The 25,824-nt window shown below is 33.6% G+C and overlaps 1 protein-coding gene across 3 annotated transcripts in view; it reads right to left on the bottom strand.

The window, feature by feature from the left end:
* Window positions 1–2,411: 2,411 nt before the first annotated feature.
* si:ch211-191a24.3 (tensin-3) overlaps window positions 2,412–25,824 on the bottom strand; it is a 59,909-nt gene continuing 36,496 nt past the window's right edge. For 2 of the 3 annotated variants that reach the window (XM_051139461.1, XM_051139462.1), the window contains exons 16-28: window positions 25,590–25,667; window positions 13,350–13,506; window positions 11,865–12,217; window positions 11,695–11,781; window positions 9,934–10,065; window positions 7,558–7,632; window positions 7,198–7,293; window positions 5,921–5,998; window positions 5,763–5,840; window positions 5,490–5,658; window positions 4,983–5,051; window positions 3,297–3,326; window positions 2,412–3,179 (exon numbers count right to left, since the gene is read on the bottom strand). In XM_051139461.1, coding sequence (XP_050995418.1) covers window positions 3,035–3,179; window positions 3,297–3,326; window positions 4,983–5,051; window positions 5,490–5,658; window positions 5,763–5,840; window positions 5,921–5,998; window positions 7,198–7,293; window positions 7,558–7,632; window positions 9,934–10,065; window positions 11,695–11,781; window positions 11,865–12,217; window positions 13,350–13,506; window positions 25,590–25,667 — 1,547 coding nt within the window. In that variant the 3' untranslated portion in view covers window positions 2,412–3,034. The remainder of the gene's footprint in view (window positions 3,180–3,296; window positions 3,327–4,982; window positions 5,052–5,489; window positions 5,659–5,762; window positions 5,841–5,920; window positions 5,999–7,197; window positions 7,294–7,557; window positions 7,633–9,933; window positions 10,066–11,694; window positions 11,782–11,864; window positions 12,218–13,349; window positions 13,507–25,589; window positions 25,668–25,824) is intronic. The other variant, XM_051139463.1, reaches the window with a different exon arrangement.

The raw sequence follows: 25,824 nt of genomic DNA on the forward strand, positions 1-25,824 counted from the left end.
TAGGTGAAGCTGGATCATGAACGATTTGCGTGAACATTTATGTAGATCAGGAGGTGCATTCCCTTCACAAACAAACAATCCACTGCGTCTTCAGCGGGTCAGATGTCGGGAGTAAATGACGACCACTATGTTCATTATTACATCCAGCAATATTTTGTTTATATTCTTGTCTAACTTACATCCCTGCTCCGGAATCGAAACAATGGAGGTCGGACTGTTACAGCTGATCTGAGGTAAGACACTCATGTCAATCAACTATCGTCGGAGTAGCCTCTGACGGTGTGAGAATGGCTCGATTTGAAAAAAGGGGATATTATTTTTACAGATTAATTAAAAACCACTGCATGGATTTTTATCATTATAGGGTAGATTTGTATATACACTGCCAACACACATTAATGTTCAAACAACATGAAAAAGTGAACTTTGCATCCGATGACCCCTTTAAGTAAAACTAACTCCAAAAAAAAAAAAAAAGTAGTTTTTCTTTTTCTAGGTAGTCATTTTTACCACATTTCAACTGTTTTTTTTTTTTTTTTTTTTTTTTTTTTTTGTAAAACTATAGTAAATACAAGAATAAACATGGTTTTAGTACAGCATTTAAAGTAAAACCATAGTAAAAATAAACCATGGTTTAATACAGCATTTACAGTAAAAATAATCCATGGCCCATGGTCTAACAATGTTTTTTTTTTTTTTTTTTTTTAAGTAGAACTTGAACTACAAAAAAATAGCCACATTTTTACTACAGTTACCATGGTTTATCTGTTTTTTTTTTTGTTTTGTTTGTTTGTTTGTTTTTTGGTAAAACAATAGTAAATACAACAATAAACATGGTTTTAATACAGCATTAAAAAAACCACAGTAAAAATAAAAGTTTTTAAAAACAGAAAGTAACTACAAAATTAACCATGGCTTTTCTACAGCTGCTATAGTACAGTATCATTTTCTTTTCATATGACACATTCAAAGTCCCTGCTACCTAAGAAATAAATCTTTGTTTCAGCCTGTTTATCCAAATCAAAGAGTTGTAGCATACCTGAAAATGGCTAGCCGTTACCATTCCCATTCATCTCAATGGCGGTTGCTTGGCTGGAGCACACAGTCCTGGAAGTACACAACCTGAATTCTGCCATCTTTGGTTCATGGGGATTTTTTGAGCCAGTCATCTCAGTTCTAAATGTCATGTGACTGATCATGCCATATAAAAACTTCCTCCAGCAGGCAAAACAACACACAAGTCTATAAACCTTGGGGTAGCCATATTTAATTTTTGACAGGAATAAAAACAAGGCTGTGAGGGATGGAAGCACACTGTGTTTAATGGACTGTACTGTTGTTTAACAACATACTGATTGTTCAGCAGCTTCATGAAAAATTAGTTCAGTAGGCAAAAACTTTGTTTGGAAAGGTGTAATCTAGTGTGTATTACATGATCTATGTACGACAGTTAGTGGAAGCTTGAGATTATGATTCATAAAGGTTTTAATATGGATATTTTTCTTACACAAACACATTGATTTGCTTCATTAACCCCATGTGGAGCATTTTTCTTTTTTATCATGGATAGATGCACTTTTTTGGGTTTCAAAATCCTAATAGCCAATCACTGACATTATAAACCTTGGAAGAGCCAGAACAATTTTTAATATACCTCTGATTGTATTAATCTGAAGTAAGAAAGTCATATACACCTAGGATGGCCTGAGGGTGAATAAATCTTGGAATAATTTTCATTTTTCGGTGAACTATCCCTTTAAGGAGGAAGCTGATGACAGATGTCCTTTCAGCACAGTACATGACAAACACTGCTTCAATTTAGTACCATACAATTTCTTTAATATTGTATTCTGTGCATGTATACAGTCCTTAAATCATTAATTTACAAATAAACCAAAGCATTAGACAGTATAAGAAATGTATAGAATAGTTTTTGTGATGAAAACATGGTCCTCGCTTCTTAAAGTAAGAAAAGTAATGGCACTTGCACATTTCGGTCTGATTCAGATGAATTCCAAGAGAAACATTTATTGCAAAATCCTCTTTGCTTGAGCATTTACTCACTTGTTCAGTTAAAAAAATAAAGTCAGAAGTACTGCGTTCACATGAGTAAAGTCATGTTGTTGGCGGTTTAACTCCCATACCGCATAGATGAGTAAGAGACGAGTATACACAGAATATGAGTTATATGATAAATATTTCCAAATATATAAACAAAGTCAAAGCCAATATGCTTTTCAAGGAAACCACTTGTCATTGACTGAAAATGTTAGCTCTGCACTTATAAACAAATACAGAGACAAATACTTATAGCTATAAAAATGTTAAAAGTAGTATTTGATAAAGTATACACATATATAAAATCAAGAACATTTAAAATTTTGTAAAATGATATGCAAAATGCTCTTTGGTCTGCATCTTATGGATGTATGTGCCCAGACACCTCCATCATTTTTATTTCCAAACAAAACCAAGGAACTCAGAAATACTGCGCAATTTAAAAAAAATAAAATAAAATACATATACATACATAATAAAATAACCATTAATTGGTTTTCACCTTAGGCTTTAAAGTTTGCTTTGAGCAGACTGTGTTTATGGCAGTGCGAAAATGAGAAGAAGTGTGGCGCCCCCTTCTGGATGAGCCCTGTGATGCAACAGTCCTGCATAGATTTCAAAGACTTCCCCTGGAATTGATCTTCTTGGCCATCATCAGAGGGGACAATTGGGAATGTCATCCTGGGCCTTGTGAAAAGGGGTGGCCCACCTATAAAATTTGTTCCTGATCCCAATGATGGGGACTAGTTTAGTGGCATCCCTGTGTATCTTGTCCCAAAAACAGGGAGAATCCAACATAAAATAAAGTTTCATCCATTCCAATACTGACGTTTCACTGTCTCAGCATCATCAGCGAGTAAAGGCAGTCACATAACAGTAGCGAAACTGTAAATACGTTTTCCTCTTCGACATTTGAAATCAAGGATGTAGAGTTTGTTCCCGTTGCAGTTCAGCAGAAATCTCTGCTAATGTTTTTCTATTTGGTCTTTTGAGAGCCGATCATCACCTTAGAGACAAAGTTGACAATGGCGCTGGCCGGCTGCTCTGGGTCGTGTTCGGCAAACAGGTGACACACGTTCTCTGTGCTGCTCCCACTTTTCCTCGCAATGAAGCCGAAGATCCTGTTACACACACACGTACACAACTATGAATAAATGTACACACTTAAATACATAACCAGCACTAATTCAGGATTGACATAGCCTGATTAAAACAGAAGGTGATGGAGGAAGACTTACTTTGCAGCTGTACAGCCGTCCCGTTTCCACCTGTGAACAGTGCAGTGAAGAAGTCAGAACATCCCATAAAAACCCACTTACACCAAACAAATTCAATTAAATTGTAAAGGTTAAAATGGAAGGTTTCTTTATTTAAGACTGCTTTATTAAGACTGTATTAACTGGACTAGTTCATGAATCAGGGTTCGTACAGATACTGTAAAATAAACTAGCACTATTTTTTTTTTCAAGGACTTTAAAAAACTCATCACTTATCAAACACTGTCTTCTCTGCCAAACTCTCAGATTCACTGAACCACTCCAAAATCCTGGAAACAAATGATTCACCATGCACGCTCCAAAGTCCCGAACTGAATCAAATGATTTACAAACCCGTGCCAGAAGTGCTGATCTGAATCGAATGATTCACAATCTGCGCTTTGAAGTTCCGAACCAAATCAAATGATTCACGATCCACACTCTGAAGTCCTGATCTGAATAATGATTCATGAACCATCGTTTCAGAAAAGAACTCAGAGCGCAAGTCATTCGATCAGGACTTCAAATCTCATATCGCAAATCATTTGATTTGGTTCACTCAATTCACAAAATCTTTCACGAACCGTTCCAATGTAAAACAAATTATTTCTGATGTCCCAGTCTAAATTAAATGATTTGTGATACGCAAAGTCCCGATCTAAATCCAGATCTAAATGATTTGCAATATGTGATTTGTGGTACCGATATAAATCAAATGATGTGTGAACCTGCCCCGAAGTCCCGATTTAAATCAAATGATTCACAGTTTGAAGTCCCAATCTAAATCAAATGATTTGCGATACGTGATCTGAATTCCAGACTTAAGTCAAATGATTTAGGATACGCAAAATTCCGATATATACCAAATGATTCGCGATATGCGATTTGAAGTCCTGATCTAAGTCAAATGATTTGTTAACCCACTCCAAAGTCCCGATATAAATCAAATATTTAGCAATACGCGATTTGAAGTCCCGATCTGAAACAAATGATTTGCAATACACAGTCCAATTGGAGTGCTTCGAAACGGTCAAACATTTTGTGACGCATTGGTTTAACTCGTTTGGAGTTTTGAAAAGCTCCGTTTCACCAATCACTATGCGTGCTTTTTAAAATCATTAAACGTGATGTCAAAATTTGAAAATGAATTGCGCTTTCATTTGATCTGGCTTTTGCTAGTAAACCACTTAAAATGAATGACTGAAGTCACAAGTTTGAATCAATGGGAGTGGTTCCAGTGTAAATGACTCAATTGATTTGGTTCATCTGTTCCTCTTTTCGTGTCTTCAGTGAAAGCGTTTTACCATTTACTAAGCGAATTGTCAGTACTGCTACAGGCTTAGCTCGCTAGTTTTAAGACATCAACTGAAATAAGCAAAAAAGTATGATGTTTTTTGAATTGCGTGAATTTTGTGTGAAAAGATATGTACTTATTGACTAAATTAAACACTTATTTCATTTACGTCTTTCAATAATTTAAGCACTTTTCAAGTACATCTTTAGGAATACTGCCATTTTCAAGGGTTTTCCAGGCCTTAAATTTCAAAAAGTCAAATTCAAGTACTTCAAGCACTTTAAGCACCTTGTACGAACCCTAATGAATGGCAAACAAATGTCCAAACAAGGATGCACTGTGTATATGTGTGTGTGTGTGTGTGTGTTACGTACTTCCTGTCCTGAGGATCCAGGGCACAGAATATCACTGTGTTGACAGCATAGTGTCTCCTGAAGAACAATCTGGAAACACACAGTAATATAAAAACTCAGGACAACATTATATGTATAGACATATATGATGTTTCTGTGTGTAAATGTATACATTTAAATGTACACATTGTGGTACTCTTGTGAACGCATAGCGAGAAAATTCTTGAATAAGTCGTTATTTTTGTTTTCTTTGTGCACTAAAAGTATTTTCTTAGCTTCATAAAATTACGTTGAACTACGTTGGACTAATGATGTCCTCTCTGGGCCTTGAACGTGTCAGTTGTGTTGCTGTCTATGCAGGGTCAGAAAACTCTTGGATTTCATTAAAAATATCTTAATTTGTGTTCCGAAGATGAACCAAGGTCTTACAGTTTTGGAACGACATGACAGTGAGTAATTAAAGACAGAATTTTCATTTTTGGGTGAACCATCCCTTTAAGAAACAGAAATATAAAGAGACAGACTCACTTCCTCTGGTTGTCTGTGAGGGTGATTCCCTGTGCAGACACTTTAAAGTGAACGACAGTGGATGTGGGTGGTGGATCCATGCTGAAAATCACTGTAGTGGCCTTCTGAACACCCTGGACTCCTGTCAGAGACTCTAGATCCACACTGCCCAGGAACCACACATTACACGCTAGGCAACAACAAACACACATTAACACATTAACACATTAACACATTGATGAGATAAAATAATCACTGATATTGTTCTGGTGTTGCACAAAGATATTTTGTTACCTGCTCCCTGTTTGAGCAGCTCTGCTGCAGAGTTTGTAGATGTTTGTGATGAAGATTCATTTAACTCCTCTAGAGGGTCTAAAAGAAATCTTCAGTTAGCACAAAAACACTAAAAACATAAAACTCTAAAACTCATAAAAACTAATATCACAACATACCTCTGTTTGGGATGATGAGTCTGCATGGTAAAGCCAAGGGTGTGATTGAATGTTGACACACCAAAGCTGTGAGACTTCCTGTATATACAGGAAACACAACATTTTTAAGCTTAGCTGAATGTTTTACCATACTTTTCATACAATTACAATGCATGGTTATTGACATTTGGGTTCATTATGGTTGATTAAATTACATTAGATGCAGTTATTTAAATAAAAATACAGTAAAACTGTAAAATTATTACAATTTAAAACAACTCTTTTCTGTGTTGATAGATTTTATAATGTAATTAGTTTCTGTAATTACAAAGCTGGATTTTCAGCATGATTACTCATCTTCAGGGTATCATAATCCTTCAAAAATCATTCTGATATACTGATTTAGTGCTCAATAAATATTTGTATCACCATCAGTGCTGAAAACATTTGTGCTTTGATGCACAGAAAGTCGTCAAAGAAGGAAAAAAAATGAAACAATTACACTACCAGTTTTTGTAAAAGATTTTTAATGTTTCAAAAATGTTTTAAAGTCTCTTCTGCTCACCAAGCCTGCATTTATTTGATCCAAAGTACAGCGAAACAATACAAATTTTGAAATATTTGTACTATTTTAAAAAAACTGTTTTTTATTTGAATATATTTTAAAATGGAATTTATTCCTGTGATTTCAAAGCTGATTTTTTTTTAGCATCATTACTCCAGTCACATGATCCTTCAGAAATCAATATTCTGAACTGCTGCTCAAAAAAAACATTTATTATTATGTTAAAAACAGCTGAGTATATTTTTTTTTCAGGTTTCTTTGATGAATAGAAATTCACAAGAACAGCATCTGAAAGATCTGAAATCTGATATCTTTTTTTTTTTTAACATAATAAATGTCTTTATTATTACTTTTGATCAATTTAAAGCATCTTTGCTAACTAAAAGTATTAATGTTAGAATGATTAAAATATAAAAAATATATTAAAGATTTGATCACAGGAATAAATCAAAATTCAAAATGTATTCAAATAGAAAGCACATTTTTACATAGTAAGAATATTTCTTAATTTTATAGTTATTGCTGTACTCTGAAATATAAATATATGTAGTTTTAGTGAGCAGAAGAGACTTTTAAAAAAACAAACAAACAAAAAAAACTTTTGACTGGTAGTGCAGTTGCATGATGCTTCTGATTATAGCCACTAGAGGGAGCTCATGACCATGCAATGATGAAACTCTAACCAGCAGTCATGTCTTCACTAACATTCACACAGACACTAACAGACACTTACCAAAATAAGGTTCGTTGGGGCAGCCTTTTAACCGCACTCCTTTCGGTGTGCACTCAATCAGGAAATGCCGCACAAGCTCATTGGACAGATCACCCACTGTGAACAGAGACAGGAAATGACTTCATATGCAAAATGATTTTTAATGACCAAGCAATGATAACACATATGCAGTAGATGGAAATAGAGGTGTTGACCAAAAATTTGAAAGACCCACATATATATTAGAAGACAGAATCAAAAGGAAGAAAAAAAATCATGAACAAAATCAATCTAATATCTCAGCTGTTTCTCCTAAACAGTGTTGTGATTAAGGGCAAAAACCCAGTTTAGATTTTTTTTCATAAGTATTCAGTATCTCACTTGTGGCTCCTAAGGTTTCTGAAGAGATCTCAACATTGTCTCCAACTGTGTTTGGATTTCCCAACATACCAATGTCTGCAAGCAAAAGTCAGACTGTTAGAAATAATCTGACTGTTTTTTGCTGCTGTCCTATTAAATGCTTTCTTCATATATGAAATGAGATATATCACTGTGATAGTAAGTTAATTAACTGCTTCAATAACAACCTTAAAGGGAAGTCCAGTTCCAGAAAAAAGATTTACACATAATGTACTCACCCCCTTGTCATCCAAGATGTTCATGTCTTTCTTTCTCCAGTCGTAAAGAAATTATGTTTTTTGAGGAAAACATTTCTGCATTTTTCTCCATATAATGGACTGATATGGTGCCCCGAGTTTGAACTTCCAAAATGCAGTTTAAATGCAGCTTCAAACGATCCCAAATGTGGTTGTAAACAATCCCAGCCAAGGAAAAAGGATCTTATCTAGCGAAACGATTGGTTATTTTCATTAAAAATAATACAATTTATATACTTTTTAATCTCAAACGCTCATCTTGTCTTACTCTCCCTGAACTCTGTTTTTTTCTGGTTCATGACAGTTAGGGTATGTCTGAAAACTCCCATCTCATGTCCTCCCTCAACTTCGAAATCGTCCTATATTGCTTTTTTAACTTTTTTCTTAAGTGTGTTTGATCTTCTTTGCATGTTCGCTTTGCATAAACTGGGTCGGTACTTCTGCAGCAATGTACAATAATGTTTAAATGATTTTTGAAGTTGAGGGAGAAACTACAATCAGAGTTTTATCGACATACCCTAACTGTCATGAACTGGAAAAAGTTCAGGGAGAGTAAGACAAGACGAGCGTTTGAGATTAAAAAGTATATAAATTGTATTATTTTTAATAAAAATAACCAATCATTTCGCTACATAAGACCCTTTTTCCTTGGCTGGGATTGTTCACAACCACATTTGGGATCGTTTGAAGCCGCATTTAAACTGCGTTTTGGAAATTCAAACTCGGAGCACCATATCAGTCCATTATATGGAGAAAAATGAAATGTTTTCCTCAAAAAACATAATTTCTTTACGACTGGAGAAAGAAAGACATGAACATCTTGGATGACAAGGGGGTGAGTACATTATCTGTAAATTTCTGTTCTGAAAGTGGACTTCTCCTTTAAGGGAAGGTGAACAAAATCTGTGTGGAACTATGGCGTACAAACTATGAATGTAGCTCTGAAATCATCTGGGATGTTGTTATAAGAGCATTTAAGCTGATTGTTTTAACTTTGAAATCCTTCAGAAGTTCTTTCCTGCATTTTACTGTAATCATTAGTTCATCTGGCATTTGGAAACAACAATATATATCCTACTTCCTCCTTAATACCTCACCGTGACTGGCCAGGCCAAGTTTCTGAACAGCAGGCGTATCTTATGTTGAAAATAGACTCAGAATACGTTTTTATACAATGAACTCTTATCTCAAGAGATAAAGCTAAATTTAATTTCTCACGATACAGAAAAAATAGCTAAAGAAAACTGTGAAACCCCTGTTAAAGAGCAATCTAGAATTGTGAATCACAAGGAGGCGGACAGAGTGTGCGTTTGTGTGTGTGTGCCTCCCTTCCTTCCTCTGATTGAGAGACACACCGTGTTTACAGAGGGGCTCTGGTTATGAATGCTCCAGCTGTGTTCACACTCATTCAGCTGTTCCTCACACAATAGTGTTGGGACGTCCAGCTCTCCAGGGTCTTAAACTCCATCAGATATTTCACCATGTCTAATTTCAATGAGTTGCCCTGTGCTTTCAGACTCAATGGAGAGTTCATATTTGCCCTTTTATGCAGACAAAGTGTTGGCCATTACAAACCGCTGGTCTTAAATCTGAAACTGGGTTGGATATTTTCCATAGAACGTACTTTTTAAATCACATATGTGACCCTGGACCACAAAACCAATCATAAGTAGCATGGGTATATTTGTAGCAATAGCCAACAATACATTGTATGGGTCAAAATGATTTTTCTTTCATGCCAAAAAAGCATTAGGATAGTAAGTAAAGATCATGTTCCATTAAGATATTTTGTGAATTTCCTACCATGAATATATCCAAACTTAATTTTTGATTAGTAAAATGCATTGCTAATAACTTCATTGAGTCAACTTTAAAGGCGACTGTCTCAATATTCCGATTTTTTTGCACCCTCAGGTTCCAGATTTTCAAACAGTTGTAGCTCAGTTTTAAAAAATTGACCCTTGTGACTGGTTTTGTGATTCAGGCTCACATATTTTCTCAGAACTCATACAGTTTATGAGCACTGCGTCATCGTTCAGCTTGAGTGAGTGGAAAAGTGAGAGTTATTATAAAAAGTAATGTATATGTAGCATGCTCTTACTTTTTCTGCTTTGCTGTAGGATGGAGGGTGGGGGCGTGGCCACCTTCATGGCCAATCCGTAAGCTCCTCTGAATGAGTGACTGTCTCTGATGATGAAGGAACCCGGCTCTTTGTCCTTGAGAACAGCAATAGCTACAACAAATAAAATAAAAAAACAGGAAATATATATATTTATATTTGAAGAGTTTATTTGCCAAACTGATAACGTGCAAAAAATAATGCTTTTTATATGTTATCATGTTTTTATTGTTTCATTGTGTTAGTTAGCTATATTTTTTTGTTATTTTTACTTTATATCAAAATAACCCAACTGCCGTTTGATTGAGATTAATTGAAATGCACAATGAAAAAACATGATTTTTGATAAATTGTTAAAAAAAAGAGTTATCTGTATTAGTTTTTTATCTTTTTTTTGTCCAAAATCAATATTACTTTGAACGCTGCTAAAAAAAAGATCTAAATTGCAGCATTGGTACAAATGCTGACAAGGAGGCAAATAAACTGGTGACTGTTTTTTAACTGCTTGATATAAATCTAAATAAAATTATTCAGTTAATGGAGTTTAAAAAGAATTTCCATTGCTTAATATGATTGAAAACAGATGAACTCTTTTCAGTGAGGGAAAAAAAGAGGGTCAGAAGCAACTTTTTAAAAAAAGAATTAATACAATAATTTAATAAAAACACATTAAATTGATTAAAAGTGACAGCAAAGACTTTTATGTAAAAAAAAAAAAAAATCTATTTAAAATAAATGCCTGGAGGTTTCTATTCATCAAAGAATCGTTAAAAAATTAACCACAGTTTCCATAAAATAAATACTGTTTTTTATCATTGATAATAATAATAATAAATGTTTTTTGAGCAGCAAATCAGCATATTAGAATGATTTCTGATGGATCATGTGACGCTGAAGACTGGAGTAATGGCTTGCCATCACAGGAATAAATTACATTTTGGAAATGTTTTTTAAATCATTACATATTTCACAATATTACTGTTTTCCTGTATTTTTGATTTTGTTCCTTTCCCAACATTTAAAAAAAATAAAATAATAATAACCCCAAGCTTTTCAGTGATAATGTATAGCCCCCATGGCCATTTTCATATTTAAAGGGATAGTTACCCAAAAATGAAAATTCTGTCATTAATTACTCATTCTAATGTCGTTCCAAACCAGTAAGACCTTCGTTCATATTCAGAACACACATGAAGATATTTTTGATGAAATCCCACTCAAGGCTCAGAAAGGTAGTAAGGACATCATTAAAATAGTCCATGTGACATCAGTGGTTCAACTGTAATGTTACGAAGCTACGAGAAAACTTTTTGTGTGCAAAGAAAACAAAAATAATGACTTTGTTCAACAATTTCCTCTTTTCTGTGTCAGTCTCGTGAGACCGAAAAGAGCAGAAATGATTGAATAAAGTCGCTATTTTTGTTTTCTTTGCGCACAAAAAATATTCTCTTAGCTTCTAAAATTAAAGTTGAACCACTGATGTCACATGGACTATTTTAATGATGTCCTTACTACCTTTCTAGGCCTTGAATGTGGTAGTTCTGTTGCTGTTTATGCAGGACCAGAAAGCTCTTGGATTTCATCAAAAATATCTTAATTTGTCTTCTGAAGATGATCGAAGGTCTTCCAGGTTTGTAACGACATGAGGGTCATGAGTAATTAATGACAGACTTTTTGGGTGAACTACCCCTTTGACACGACTCCAAATTCAACTAAGGCCTACTGAGGATCTAATATTGTTACCTTGCTCTCTTGAGATGTCTGGCTTGTACCAAAACTTTGACGTATCTTGAACGAACTTCACATTTTCCGGTTTACTGGCCATGAAATCTGCAAATAAGAATAATATCACATTATATGCAACATTTTACTCTGGCTGTGTGTGCGTGCTTACAGACAAACAAGCTACAAACCTGGACTTGGTGTAGATCTGGTAGGTGAGCTGTTGTGACTAGCATAGGACGTGCTGATTACACTCCTGCTAAGTGGAAACATGGTCTCTGAGCCCTCAGTCCCTCGTCTCTTCAGGGGCAAAAGAGGAGGCTGAGCCACATCCAGACCCAGAGCCTCAAGACCCTCCACTGCCTCCAGCAGGCTGCTCTCCAGTCCCCCAACATCCAGAGAGGAGGACAGGCCACGAGGTGCTCCGCGAGGGGAACTGTGGGAGTTGGGAGCTGAGAGAGTAAGGGGTGGAGAGGGCTGAGGGGTGTAGTGACTCAAGGGGGTGCTGGATCCACCCTCTAACCAGGAATGAGCTGGGGTGGGACTGCATGGAGAAGAGAAAACAGCACAAGAGTTATCTTACATATCCTGTGCATAGACAAACACACCCTACTATGTGTTTATACATTGTTAAATATAGACTAGATACACAATAGACCACACATGTAGCCTGTTGTTACTGAAAAGCCAGCATTTACATCATTTGGGTGGGAATGGTTTTGATTGATCTCTAGGAATTAACTATACTACAAACTAGTCAAAAATTATTACTATATAATATAGTAAATTAGTGCTATATAATATACAGTTGAGTTCAAAAGTTTACATACATCTTGCAGAACTTGCAAAATGTAAATTATTTTTCATTTAGTACTGACCTGAATAAAATATTTCACATAAAAGACGTTTACATATAGTCCACAAGAGAAAATAAGAGTTGAATTTATAAAAATGACCCTGTGCAAAAGTTTACTTTTAAGTTTAATTCTTAATACTGTGTTGTTACCTGAATGATCCACAGCTGTTTTTTTTTGTTTGTTTGTTTGTTTGTTTGTTTTGTTTAGTGATAATTGTTCATGAGTCCCTTGTTTGTCCTGAACAGTTAAACTGCTGCTGTTCTTCAGAAAAATCCTTCAGGTCCTACAAATTCTTTGGGTTTTTCAGCATTTTTATGTATTTGAACCCTTTTCAACAACGATTGTATGATTTTGAGATGCATTTTTTCACACTCAGGACAACTGAGGGACTCATATGCAACTATTACAGAAGGTTAAAACACTGACTGATGCTTTAGAAGGATAAATGATGCATTAAGAGCCAGGGGGTGAAAACTTTTGAACAGAATGAATATGTGTACATTTTTGCCTAAATATCATATTTGTTTTATTTAGTACTGCCCTTCAGAAGCGACAGAGGATACTTACATGTGTCACAGAAGACAAAATAAGTTAAATTCAAAAAGTTTTCACCCCTCAGACTCTTAATGCACTGCTTCCTTCTGAAGCATCAGTGAGCGTTTGAACCTTCTGTAACATTCTGTAGCATTTGAACTATCACTAAAAAAATAACAACAAGTAAATACACAATTCTAAATACCCAATATCAACTGATAACTGATATGGTACTGATATATTGTGCATCCCAATTGATTGCTGTGGTTGATTGACAGACTTTACCTGTCTGTATTGACCAATGGGCTGGGGGTTGACATAGAGTGTAGAGATCCAAACATCCTTTGACAGGAGGCGGGACTTCCTGTGACATCAGAGTGGAAGAGCTCTCCGTCAGATGACATAGATGTGTGTGTCATGCTATCCACATATCCTCGTGACTCTGCAAAGACATACATAACAGGAATTGTATAACCTGAACACACACACCTTAAACCAATTTCTCTGGAAGATTCCATTTGGTATGAGCAATGTCTTATTGCTCACCCACAAAATATTTGAAGACCTGTGCCGTGCAACCTGCTACTAGCTGCCAAATCCAGGTAATAAATCAAGTGGTATTATTGGATAGACCACTGTAAGGGAGTTGGGCTTGTGGGTTTGGCAGGAGCCCATACACACGCATTCTTCAGATTGTGCACATAACAAACCACAGGGGAGGGACTCTGCAGGAATTTCTCTCTGTTTGTCTCCCACTCCCTCCTTCTCGCTCTCTCTCTGTCTGGAAACTGGCTGGAGATAATTAAATTAATTTTGTGGTCTACCTTCTTTGACCTTTAAAAACTTAAGTGCAATTAAACGTGAGAAAAAAATAGCTTTCAGCAGCAGGTAGTCAAAGTGTAAAGAAGCGACTGTAAAAGGACAGATTAAAAATATCTCTTAGTTGATTTTCATCTATAATACTGAACCCCAATACCTGTCCATTCATGTTTCTTACCGATTGCGCATGAAAAAAAAAAAAAAAAAAAAAAAAAAAAAAACTATACAAGTTATTATTTACTGGATGTTCTTGCATTTAAATTTTAAGATTCATGAAAATCTACCACAATTATCTCCAAATATATATATATATATATATATATATATATATATATAGCCCTTGAGGCACATTTGTCCCTCATGAGGAAATGGATTCACATGTTTGTAATTTCAAGTCTTATAACTCCAAGAGAGAAACAAGGCTGATGTTTTGAGTATTGCAAATTTAACCAACAGTCCCAAATAACCACTCATTACCAAATCCAAATGCAATTACCTACAGCGTCCCCATGAATGTTTTCCTTCAACAGACATTTACTAATCAAACACACACCATAGCATGATAGCAACTTCTTCTTCAGCCATAACCGCACCACTAACCACATCATATGATAGGTTGTCAAGGAGATGTTGTCTTTGAAAATGCAACCAAGAATATACAAAAACATACACAAACACACAAACAACATCTGGAGGCAGAACAGTCTAAAGTGTTTCCAAAAATAGATCTTGTGACCCACCCAAAAAACCCTGAAACTCATTCCCAAGACACATGAATCCCAAAACTGCTTCCCAGAGATCATCTGGTCCGCTTCTCTCTGATCAAAACAGCAGCACAGCAGGTCACCATGCAGCACATGTTGTGATTTGGATGCAGGTGATCCACATGGGATGCTGGTTTGCTGGTGTCCCACCAGGCTTCTTAACAAGCTTAACCAGAAAGGCTATCTTTTTCAATCAGCTTCAGCTGAAAGACCAATGCTGGTCCACCAGCCACACTAGTTGGCAAACTTTTGCTACTGAAAAACACAGCTACACTGATCCAAATCAGCAAAAGACAGCATAAACCAGCCTGGACTTGCATGAAAGTCAATAAATGGATTTTAAATGAAGCAGAAAGGCATCCAAACACAATTCTCCTGAAACCAACGGCATCAACAGATGTCAGGGTCACATGAGGATTGCAGCCAAGAGGTCAATGATCTGTTGAACTATACCAGCCCTTCAAAGAGCAAAAGAAGATCTGGATGACCCTTCAAGACAGAAAAAAAGAGGTCTGATGGTCTAACAAGAAATTTATTACAGGCCGAAAATGTAAAACTCCAGGCGTCCCAGTTCTGTGCTGAAATTAGATTTCCTGATAATTTACTCACGCCCATGTCATCCAAGATGTTCATGTCTTTCTTTCTTCAGTTAAGAAAGAAATGAAGGTTTTTGAGGAAAACATTCCAGGATTTTCTCCATATAGTGGACTTCAATGGGGATCAATGGGTTGAAGGTCCCTTTGCAGCTTCACAGGGCTCCACACGATCCCAGCCGAGGAATAAGGGTCTTATCTAGCGAAATGATCGTTCATTTAGTAAAAAAAAAAAAAAAAAAAAAAAAAAATTGATTTATTTGTAACCACAAACGTTCGTCTCACATTAGCTCTGACATTACGCATTATATAATAACATCAGAAAGGTCATGAGTGGTTAGTTCTTCATCTGTAGGGTAGAGCGAAAAACTTCATCTCATTTTCTCCTCCAACTACATTAAAAAAAAGGGTTGCTTTGTAAACACTGGGTCGCTGCTTTTGCCTACGTGCGTGACTTTTCCAATGTGATTATGTCATGCGTGAAGTCTAGTTAGTGCAAGATGAGCATTTGTGGTTAAACAGTAAATAAATTTTATTTTTAAAAAATGATTGATCGTTTCGCTAGATAAGACCCTTATTCTTATGCAAGCTTGTTACGTCCGGAAAGCAAAAAGTATAGAGCTGTAATCATAACTGTGTACGAAAACGATTACAAGTGCTCACTGTTTTACCACCTCTAGCGTTCATTTCTGTTGAAAAGTGCAGTTATTTGTACGTATTTCACAAGGTATGTTATCGTCATGAGATCAGGTAGAATATTCCATGTAGTTTCCAAATGAATGAAGTCATAACTTATAATAGAGTGTTAATAACAACTAAAGAGTGTTGGATGAAAACAGACAGGCAGACAGTTACATCAGACAGTTAAATGCAGCCATGTAGAAAGTACAGTAAAACCTTATCAATATTTACATGTCATATCTAGTTTAAAGTTTTGGTTTGCAAATGAAAGAGGAGGACGGTAAAAAGTGCGTGTAAGCGTGTTTGTGTGCATGTCTGCTCAGACCAGGTCTTTCAGGATTAAATCTCCCGCATGCCAGCGAGACAAAGGACGACTTCAGTTTTATGGACTTAACAAACTCGCCATTCAAAGGAGGAATGCACGCACACACACGCAGCGAGCCAAGTTGAAAAATGTCCAGCTGTTGTGATCAAAGCTGCAAAGCTGAGCTGCACAGAGAAATGTGTGGAGGGGAAAATTTTTAAAAAAGAGAGAAACTTCAACACAGGAGAATTAAATATTTTCCAGTCAAAAGCATTACTCCAATGCTATGATACATGGATTAAAATATGTCTGTAATAAGATTTAGCTCTGGTTTGAGTTATATATCTGACACCTGGACTTCCTCTCAAACCTCAGCTGCCTTTATGACCAAACACACATGACTTCTGTTCTGTATTAAAGACCTGTCCACTAGACATTCTGCATAACCTGTCCACTTTTAGCAACAAAAGACTCATACCAAAAATAACACTTTTCACTGCGTAAGTATTCAGCACATTAAAAATAGCTATGGAGTCTGTTTTTGGTCTTTACAAGGCAATGTCATCAATCAAACAGCTAATGGACTGAACTAACTAACCACCATTCGTGTGTGAATCATAGTAACAAAACAGAAACAAATCTGACAAAAAAAAAAAAAAAAAAAAAAAAAAAAAAAGTAACAGTAATATGCTTTGGGCATGCCATGAACCTTTTCTTTCCCAAAATGTTACATTTAGGTCACATTTTATGTGAATAATTATTGAGAAAAATGTATTATATTTGACATTACATATTATATAAATATATATTAAAATATATATTATAAACAAAATAGTTTTATAATTCATTTTTGTTTATTAAAATATATTTTTATTAGATCTATTTTTAATGTATAGTATATATACGTATAATTAAACTATTTAAGGGAAAATATTTAATATCATAAAAGCTATATAATATATAACAATATTTAGATAACATACTGCTTTTAATATATATTTGGGTGTATATATATATATATATATATATATATATATATATATATAAATTTTAAATTAAACATTTTCTTTATCAAAATTACAAGTATTTTATATAAATATATATATAATTATATATAATTATTATTATATATAATATATAATATATATTATTATATATAATATATAATAATATATAAAAATATATAATTATTTAGAAAATATATAATATATATTAAAACATTATAAATAAATAAATATAAACAAAAGAATAATTTAGATTAAATGTTTTTTGTTGAAATATACTTTTTATTAGATGTATGTATAATTTATAATATTTTTATTAACAATTTGTTTACACACATACATACATACATACATATACATATATATATATATATATATATATAAATAAATTAAAACTATATTATTTTAAATACTGTTATAATCTAATTATTTTGGTAAAATACATTTTACATTAGAGGTTTATTTTTTATTTTTATTATTATTTATTATAATATATTATTTTATCATTTAATTATTTTGAGGTTTTAATAATCAGCATTTAATATTAGAGGCTTTTATTATTTTTTATAATCTAATTATTTTAGAATAATTTAACATTACATGTTTCTTTATTTTTCTTTTCTTTTCTTTTTTTTTAATTGGTATTATTTTATCATTTAATTATTTGGAGGATGTAATAATAAGTATTTAATATTAGAGGCTGTATTATTTGTAACAATGTAGGTTTTTTTTTTTTTTTTTTTTTTACTTTAATTTAAAGGGAAAACATATTTAATATTAGATGCTTGATATTTTAAAATGTTTTTATTTTCATAAGGTAATTATTTGAGGAACAATATTACATTTCAGATGCTTTTTTTTCAATTAGGTAGTGGATATATTAACATTTAGACGATATAACTGGCCAGAAAATAATAATAAAAAATGTCACTACTTTAATGACCTTTTTTGAGGAAAAATATTACATTTTAGATGCTGCATTTTTTTTATTTAGTTATGTAGTGGATGTGTTAAAATGTAGATGCTATAACTGGCCAATATATATATATATATATATATATTGGCCAGTTATATATATATATATATATAGTTATATATATATATATATATCTTTTTTTTTTTTTTTTTTTTCCACCATTTTAATCACCCTTTCAGCTTTTTTTTGCAAGAATATTTAAGCATTGACAAATGTTAAATGTATTTGTGTATGCTGCCTTTAGTTATCATTTAACTGAAATGGCTCTTAAGTTCTGTTTACAAGGCCAAATGGCAGTATTTTCTATACATGTAAAACAGAAGCTATTTATTAGTTGTACACATTTATATTTTTGTTACATAAGCACCATTTTTTGATTATGCTTGCTATTGTAAGCCCTTGTTCCTATTCTTCAACCAAGCGAGTCCTACTCTGGCAAAAGAACAGTAATAAACAAACCAAATTGTTTGTTTTGGATAATTTGGATGCGTTCTGTTCAATCTCAAGCTCAAATCAGATGGAATTTCAGTTCAAACTGAGCCGAGATTCATACTACGATTACATAACACATTCTTTCCCCATCCACATTCATTTGGACAGAGGCCCAAACAAAACTGTCTTTCATCCAGAGACAGAGAGAAGAATAGAGTCCAGTGTCTCCACTCCACCTCCATCAGTTTCTCCACTCCATCAGAGTGCTCACACACCCACTCACAACAAGAGCACCACATCCATCTCTTTCTGTTTTAGTACCTCCCATGGTCGCTTGATAAATCTGCCTGGCAAGATGAGAAAGTGCCAAAGCCTAAATCACCAATCTGAAGTGAATTACGTGACAAATCAAGTGTAAATGAGCTTTAAAAAAGAGTGAAAGCTATATGTTTTTCACTGGTGAAGTAGTGATCTGCTGAGCGTGTGAGAAAGCACATGAGGAATGCCAAACACTGACAGAACCCCCAAAATATAGTGCAGTTTAAGCACAAACACTGGGGCTTTTAATGTGTTTGTCTTTATCAGTGAAGTTCTAGCAATGCAAATAACTCATTCAGATCTTCAGACAAAGTGTCCAAGTCTAAGAGCCAGCTGAAACAGGAAACATTCACATATAAACAAACCAAAAGAGCCTACCACAAACACACACATCACATATATACATAAACGTCCTTTCCAAACCACTGACTCTGCCTTTTTGCCATCTCAGCAAATCAAGCATGTACTTGTGAACACATATTACACTATAAAAATATTTCTGTTATCCAGTAAAAATACGTGAACATTCTCTAAACAAGATAAAGTTATTTTTTTTTTAACTTACACAATTGTTTAATAAATTGACTTATTTTCGAAGAATGCAATACATATGAATAGAATGTACAAATCAATAAAAACAAAACAAAGCAAAAAAAATTAAAAAGCTAATTTTTAAAAGTAACTTGTATATTTTAATTCATTAAATGAAAATAAAATAAAATATATTCAAATTTTAATGTTATTGAAAGTAACTTACACAATTATATACACAATTTTAAAAAAGTAGTACATGTGTATAAAATGTATAAATAAATGAATAAATAAATAAATTTAAAAAGATAATTTTTAAAAGTAACTTACACTGTGTATATTTTAATTCATTTTAATAAAAAAAAAGTCTGTTCAAATGTTAATGTACTTTGGTAAGCTAAGTGAACTTTCTTTTTTAAGTTTAAAGATTTTTAAAGTTGATTTTTAAAAGTAAATTACACAGTTTTATAATAAATAAATTAAGGATTATTTTCAAAGAATGTAATACATATGTATAGAATGTATAAAAAATGAAAACAAAGTAAAATAAAATTAATTTTAAAAAGACAATTTTTAAAAGTAACTTACACAGTTGTATTTTTTAATTAATTAATATAATATATTAAACAATAAAATACATTTTAAAAAATATTAAAATTAAATTAAATTAAATAGAATAAAAAATAATAAAATAAAATAATTCTGCCCAAATGTTAATGTACTTTGGTAGGCTATGTTGACATTTTTTTTAAAAAAGTTCATTTATGTTCATTTTTAAAAGTATCTTACACTATTGTATAAGAAATTAATACTTATTTTCGAAGAATGTTATACATAGGTTTTTAATGTTTAAGTAAATGACAACAAAATAATAAATTAAAATAACATTTAAAAAGCTTATTTTTTAAATTAATTTACATAATTGTATAAGAAATTAAGACTTATTTTCAAACAGTGTAATACATGTGTTTAAAATAAAATATTATTGTATTTTGGTAGGCTATGTAAGCTTATTATCACCACTTTTTTCTCTAAAAAATTTAATTAGAATTTTTCCTTTGAATTCTGAGTTTATATCTTACAATACTTTTTTTTTTTTTTTTTTTTTTTTTGCAAAATTCTTAGGGGAAAAAAATCAGATTTACACAAAGTAAAATATGGAGAAGAAAAATCAGAAAAATTCAGAATTGCAAGTTTATAAACTCACAACTGCAATATATAAACTTGCAATTTTGAGAAAAAGAAAGAAAAAAAAATAAACTTCTAACCTACTCTCTAAAAAAAAATTCTGGGTTATGTTTTTTTTTTTTTTTTTTATTTTAAATGCTGGGTTCACAGGATCATTTTGCTGGGACAAAATGATTTTATTATTTTTACCCAGGTGCTGGCAATTGGCAGATTTATTTAATTTATGTTAAGCATAATTGTAATTAAATGTCACACATGCTTAAAACAAGAGAAATAATTCATGCATATTAAGGATACTTTCTCAAACACAAGTGTTGTGGTCATAAGAAATTGTCCATTTAGGAACAGAGGATGTTTACATGTTTTTACAGGCAAACAAGACTGATATACTGATTAAAATTATTTGCAGTGTACTAACGATGCAATAAACGAGAAGAGAAGAGAAGAGAAGAGAAGAGAAGAGAAGAGAAGAGAAGAGAAGAGAAGAGAAGAGAAGAGAAGAGAAGAGAAGAGAAGAGAAGAGAAGAGAAGAGAAGAGAAAGTCTTGTCCATGGTGAGGGGGGTGTTCACATAGTTCTTCATGCTGACAAGAAGACAATTCAAGTCTGCCAGAGACGGCTACAGCAAATGGCTGATGCATTAGCATACAAACACATAGGCAAATGCTCACACACATGCACAAACACAAAAAGTTGGGTCAAAATGACACAAAATCATTCCCAGCATACCTAGAGAAGCAGTCATGCTGAAGTATTCCTCAACAGAGACTCATCCACAGAAGATAAGCTGGACTTGCCGGCCACTGACGCTCCTGCACGCTTACTTTGACTCCCAGTGTCAGTCTTTCACGTCTATAAGGGCTGCTTTATCACTTATTCCACCTCACATTTTCTCTTTCTCGCTCTCTTTTGTGCTGTCTGCTTCCCGGCACAAACACTGACCACGGGCGGCACGTCACACAGTTGCTGTTCTGTTCAACTCTGTCCCCTTCCCCTCTCTCTCTACTCATTTGTGTCTAGCCTGAATGAAGTCATTGAGTTTTTGGAATTCTGTTAAACCCCAGATGGAAAACTACTTCACTTCATTCTTCCAGCAGGACTGTGCCGTTGGTTGACTGACTCCAGCTTTGAGGAGGGAGGGAGGGAAGGGGGAGGGCTGAAGGAAAAGGAAAAGGGAGGGAGGACGACTGCCCCCAACTGGCATGAGGCAGAAAGGCAGTGAAAGACCCCCGTGGCTTCATTACCATATGAGTTCATGAGTGCTCTCCTGCCTTTGATAGGCCATTCAAGCATTGTTCTCCGCAGACTCTCACCGTCTGTTTCACCTAACCAAACGGCAGCACCGGGGTCAGGGGTGACGATGGCCTTTTACGGACACCATTATGCTCTTCACCATGTGCTGCAGCTCGCAACATCTGCTTCTATGCAAAACAGTCATTTTCTTAAAGTGATAGTTCACCCAAAAATTAAAATTCTGTCATTGATTGTGAACCCTCATGTGGTTCCAAACCTGTAAGACCTTTGTTCATCTTCGAAACAGAAATCAAGATATTTTTGATGAAATCCGAGAGCTTTCTGACCCTGCAGAGACGGAAACGCAACTGACACGTTCAAGGCCCAGAAAGGTAGTAAGGACATCGTTAAAATTGTCCATGTGACATCAGTGTTTCAAACATAATTTTATGAAGCTATGAGAATACTTTTTGTGCGCAAAGAAACTAAAATAACAACTTTATTCAACAATTTCTTCTCTTCCATGTCAGTCTTCACCATGCGTTCACAAGAGTACTAAAAATGTGTGTTCCGAAGATAAAAGAAGGTCTTACAGGTTTGAAATGACATGAGGGTGAGTAATTAATGACATATAATGATAATGAATTAATGAACTAACCCTTTAAGCAGTATTTTGGAATCTCTTTGGAGTAAAAACACAATTCTTTTAGATGATTTTGATATTTGACTTTCCTTTGGCAGATTATTTTACTTCAAAACTTACGCAATTTAATGAGATTTTCTGATTAAAACAAAAAGAACAAAATTAGCTGAGGGAAAAAACTTTTGGGACTCTAGAGAAAACCTGTGCTTCAATAAAAAAAAAAAAAAAAAAAAAAAAAAAAAAATAAATTGTGGTCCCAGACTTTTATTTATCTTTTTTTAAAAAAAAAAAATGTTAACGTATTTGTTTACATTACCATTCAAAAGTTTGGGGTCAGCAAGATTTGATAAAGAATGCATTAAATTGAGAAAAAGTAACTCTAAAGATTTTACATTGTTATGGGGGGGGGGACTTTTTTGAGACTCCAGAGAAAACCTGTGCTTTAAAATTAAATTAAATTAAATTAAATTAAATTAAATTAAATTAAATTAAATTAAATTAAATGGTGGTCCCAGACATTTATTTATCTTTTTTTTTTTTTTTAAATGCTCACATATTTTTACACTACCATTCAAATGTTTGGGGTCAGTAAGATTTTATAAAGAATCCGTTAAATTGAGAAAAAGTCACTCTAAAGATTTTTACATTGTTACTGGGGGAAAAGAAACAAAAAACTTTAGAGACTCCAGAGAAAACCTGTGCTTTAAAAATTAATAAAAAATTACAAAAAAAATAAATAAATAAAATGGTGGTCCCAGACCTTTTTTATATGAAATTATATTACATTATACATTATATAAATATTTTGTACGCTACCATTCAAACATTTGGGGTCAGTAACATTTTAGCATTTTTACATTATTACAAAACTTCTAAATCTCAAAAAAAAAAAAAAAAAAAAAAAAAACCTAAATTCTAAAATTGTAAATGCTGTTCTTTTAAACTTCCTATTCATCACAGAACCCTGAAAAAATGTATCATGATTTCCACAAAACCATTAAGCAACATAACTGTTTTCAACATTGATAATAATGAGGAATGTTATCAGAATGATTTCTGGATCATGTGACACTAAAGGCTGGAATAATGGTGTTGAAAATTTTGCCTATCAGTAAATTACATTTAAAGTTATATTACAATAGAAAACTTTAAAATTGTAATAATATTTCACAATATTACTGTTTTACTGTAATTTAGAACATAGAAATACAGCTTTGGTGAAAATTACACTTCTTTTAAAAAACATTTAATAAATCTTACAGACCACAAACTTTTTAACAGTAGTGTATATATTAAAAAAAAGAAATGTTAAATTAAATGAAACTAAATTACAGCTAAGTTCAATTACTTAGAAAACACATTCATATAAGGATTGTTATAAAAAAAGTATTTTTCCTGTTTCTGCTTTATCAGACTGTAATGTCCCTGATGTGACCTCAGCCACCATAGGACATAAATTCATTTAAAGGGTCTGTGCTTTTCCTTCCTTCCCCCTCAAACGTCTGTGTAAATATTTGCACTTGTCTGTCAGTGAGAGTTTGGCTGTGAGATCTTTTATTTTCTCCTGTTTATTTAGACACTAAAACATAGATGGACTGATGTTATATAACCTCCAAATCTTCCCACATCAGGAAATTAAAATATACAAGACATCCTCCCCTCCTCCGGGCCAAACCTGCTGGAGGCCGGACGTGTTAAACGCTGTATAAAGAAACACATCTTTTTCATTATCACTTTGTTTACTGTTTTTCATTTAAAATCATGTAATGCTGGAAAATGGACTATAAGACATGTAATGCTACAGCTACATTTTGTAGTTGTTTAAGAATGTTTTTGTATCTATCAATGTATTTATACTATAAAAAGTAAAATAGTATTTTTGCTGCAATGTAATGTGACATTACATGGTCTTCTTTGCTCTTCCAAACTATCATTATTCCCATGTTTTCCTATGCCTCCTCATTAAGATGCAATCAGGCAGTAGTATTTCCCCTATAAAAGTTACGTAACTGACCGACGGAATGATTTTTTATGAGTGCAAAATAAATCTTTATCTGGGGTTTTTGCAAATGTGCTGATGTTTTTGACTATAATGGTTTTGTTCGTTTTTGTCAGCATGGCTTTAACAAATACAGATTTGACTGGTAAATAAGGAAATCAAGAAATGACTGATAGGGTAGCATTTGTTAAAGTGACATTTACAGTTAATCCCAAAGTATACTTTGTTTTTACGCATATGCTGGGGTATGTGTACACTGTGCAATTTAAATGTCATCCTCAGCAAAGTACAGTATGTGAGTACTGTAAGTGTGCTAATCATGCATACACTATATGCTCATCTTGCACATAATACTTTGAATTTTTTGTACTAATTAGTTGGTCGACAAAGGTAGCAACACTGGAACGCAACTCTACTTTAAATGAGTACAAAGACATTTTTTTGCTCATTACTTCTAGAGAGAAAGGCGCAAACACTGGACAAGGATTAAACTTTCTAGTGCACACTATGTAAGGCTTTGCATTCAGATGTACACATACAGTATGGCTACATTTATGTCTGTCGATTATACTACTCTGGCATTTTCGCCCCTCGAAAACTGAGACTTCGAAAACATTGCAGACCCTGGTTTAGTTTGAAAACACAGTTTTTGCACTAGTGTAAACAGGGCCTAAGAGTTTGTGTGAAAACTGAAGCACTTTTTTTGCCTAATTCTAGTTCCCAAAGCACTGACTGGCCAGGTTACAGGAAGTATGCATCCTGACCCAGAGGGCCACATCCTGTAGCAGAGTTATTTTGAGCAGCACAGAATTTGCGACAGCAGCAAGACAGACTTTGCTGCAGGCGACCGGTTTTAAAGGTCACATTTGTGTGAGATACTGTACAGTTGGGTGCTTTCCTGACTGGATCAACCAAAGACACACACACAATGATATCTGCACACATTTTTGACCTCTCATGTAGATATAGACATGATTTTGCTACTGTAGATATAAAAGGAAGTAGCATAAGGATGTAGCCACCACTGTGGCAGCTGATTACCTTGCCACATTGGAGAGCTCATGTAGTGTCTACTGGTTTGAGATCCAGGTCTTGAAGGGAAGTCATGCCCACTCTTCACTGTGAGAAGAAAGAAGACAATAAGCACATTATTAATCAGTGGTGTGCCACAGGGCTCTATTCTTGAACCATTTTTATTTTCATTATATATGTGTATATGTGTCTTCACAATTCTTATCATTATTATATATGACAATTCTTATCTTTTATATGCTGA

Source organism: Labeo rohita, chromosome 20 (genome assembly GCF_022985175.1).
Source record: "Labeo rohita strain BAU-BD-2019 chromosome 20, IGBB_LRoh.1.0, whole genome shotgun sequence".
Lineage (NCBI taxonomy): Eukaryota > Metazoa > Chordata > Actinopteri > Cypriniformes > Cyprinidae > Labeo > Labeo rohita.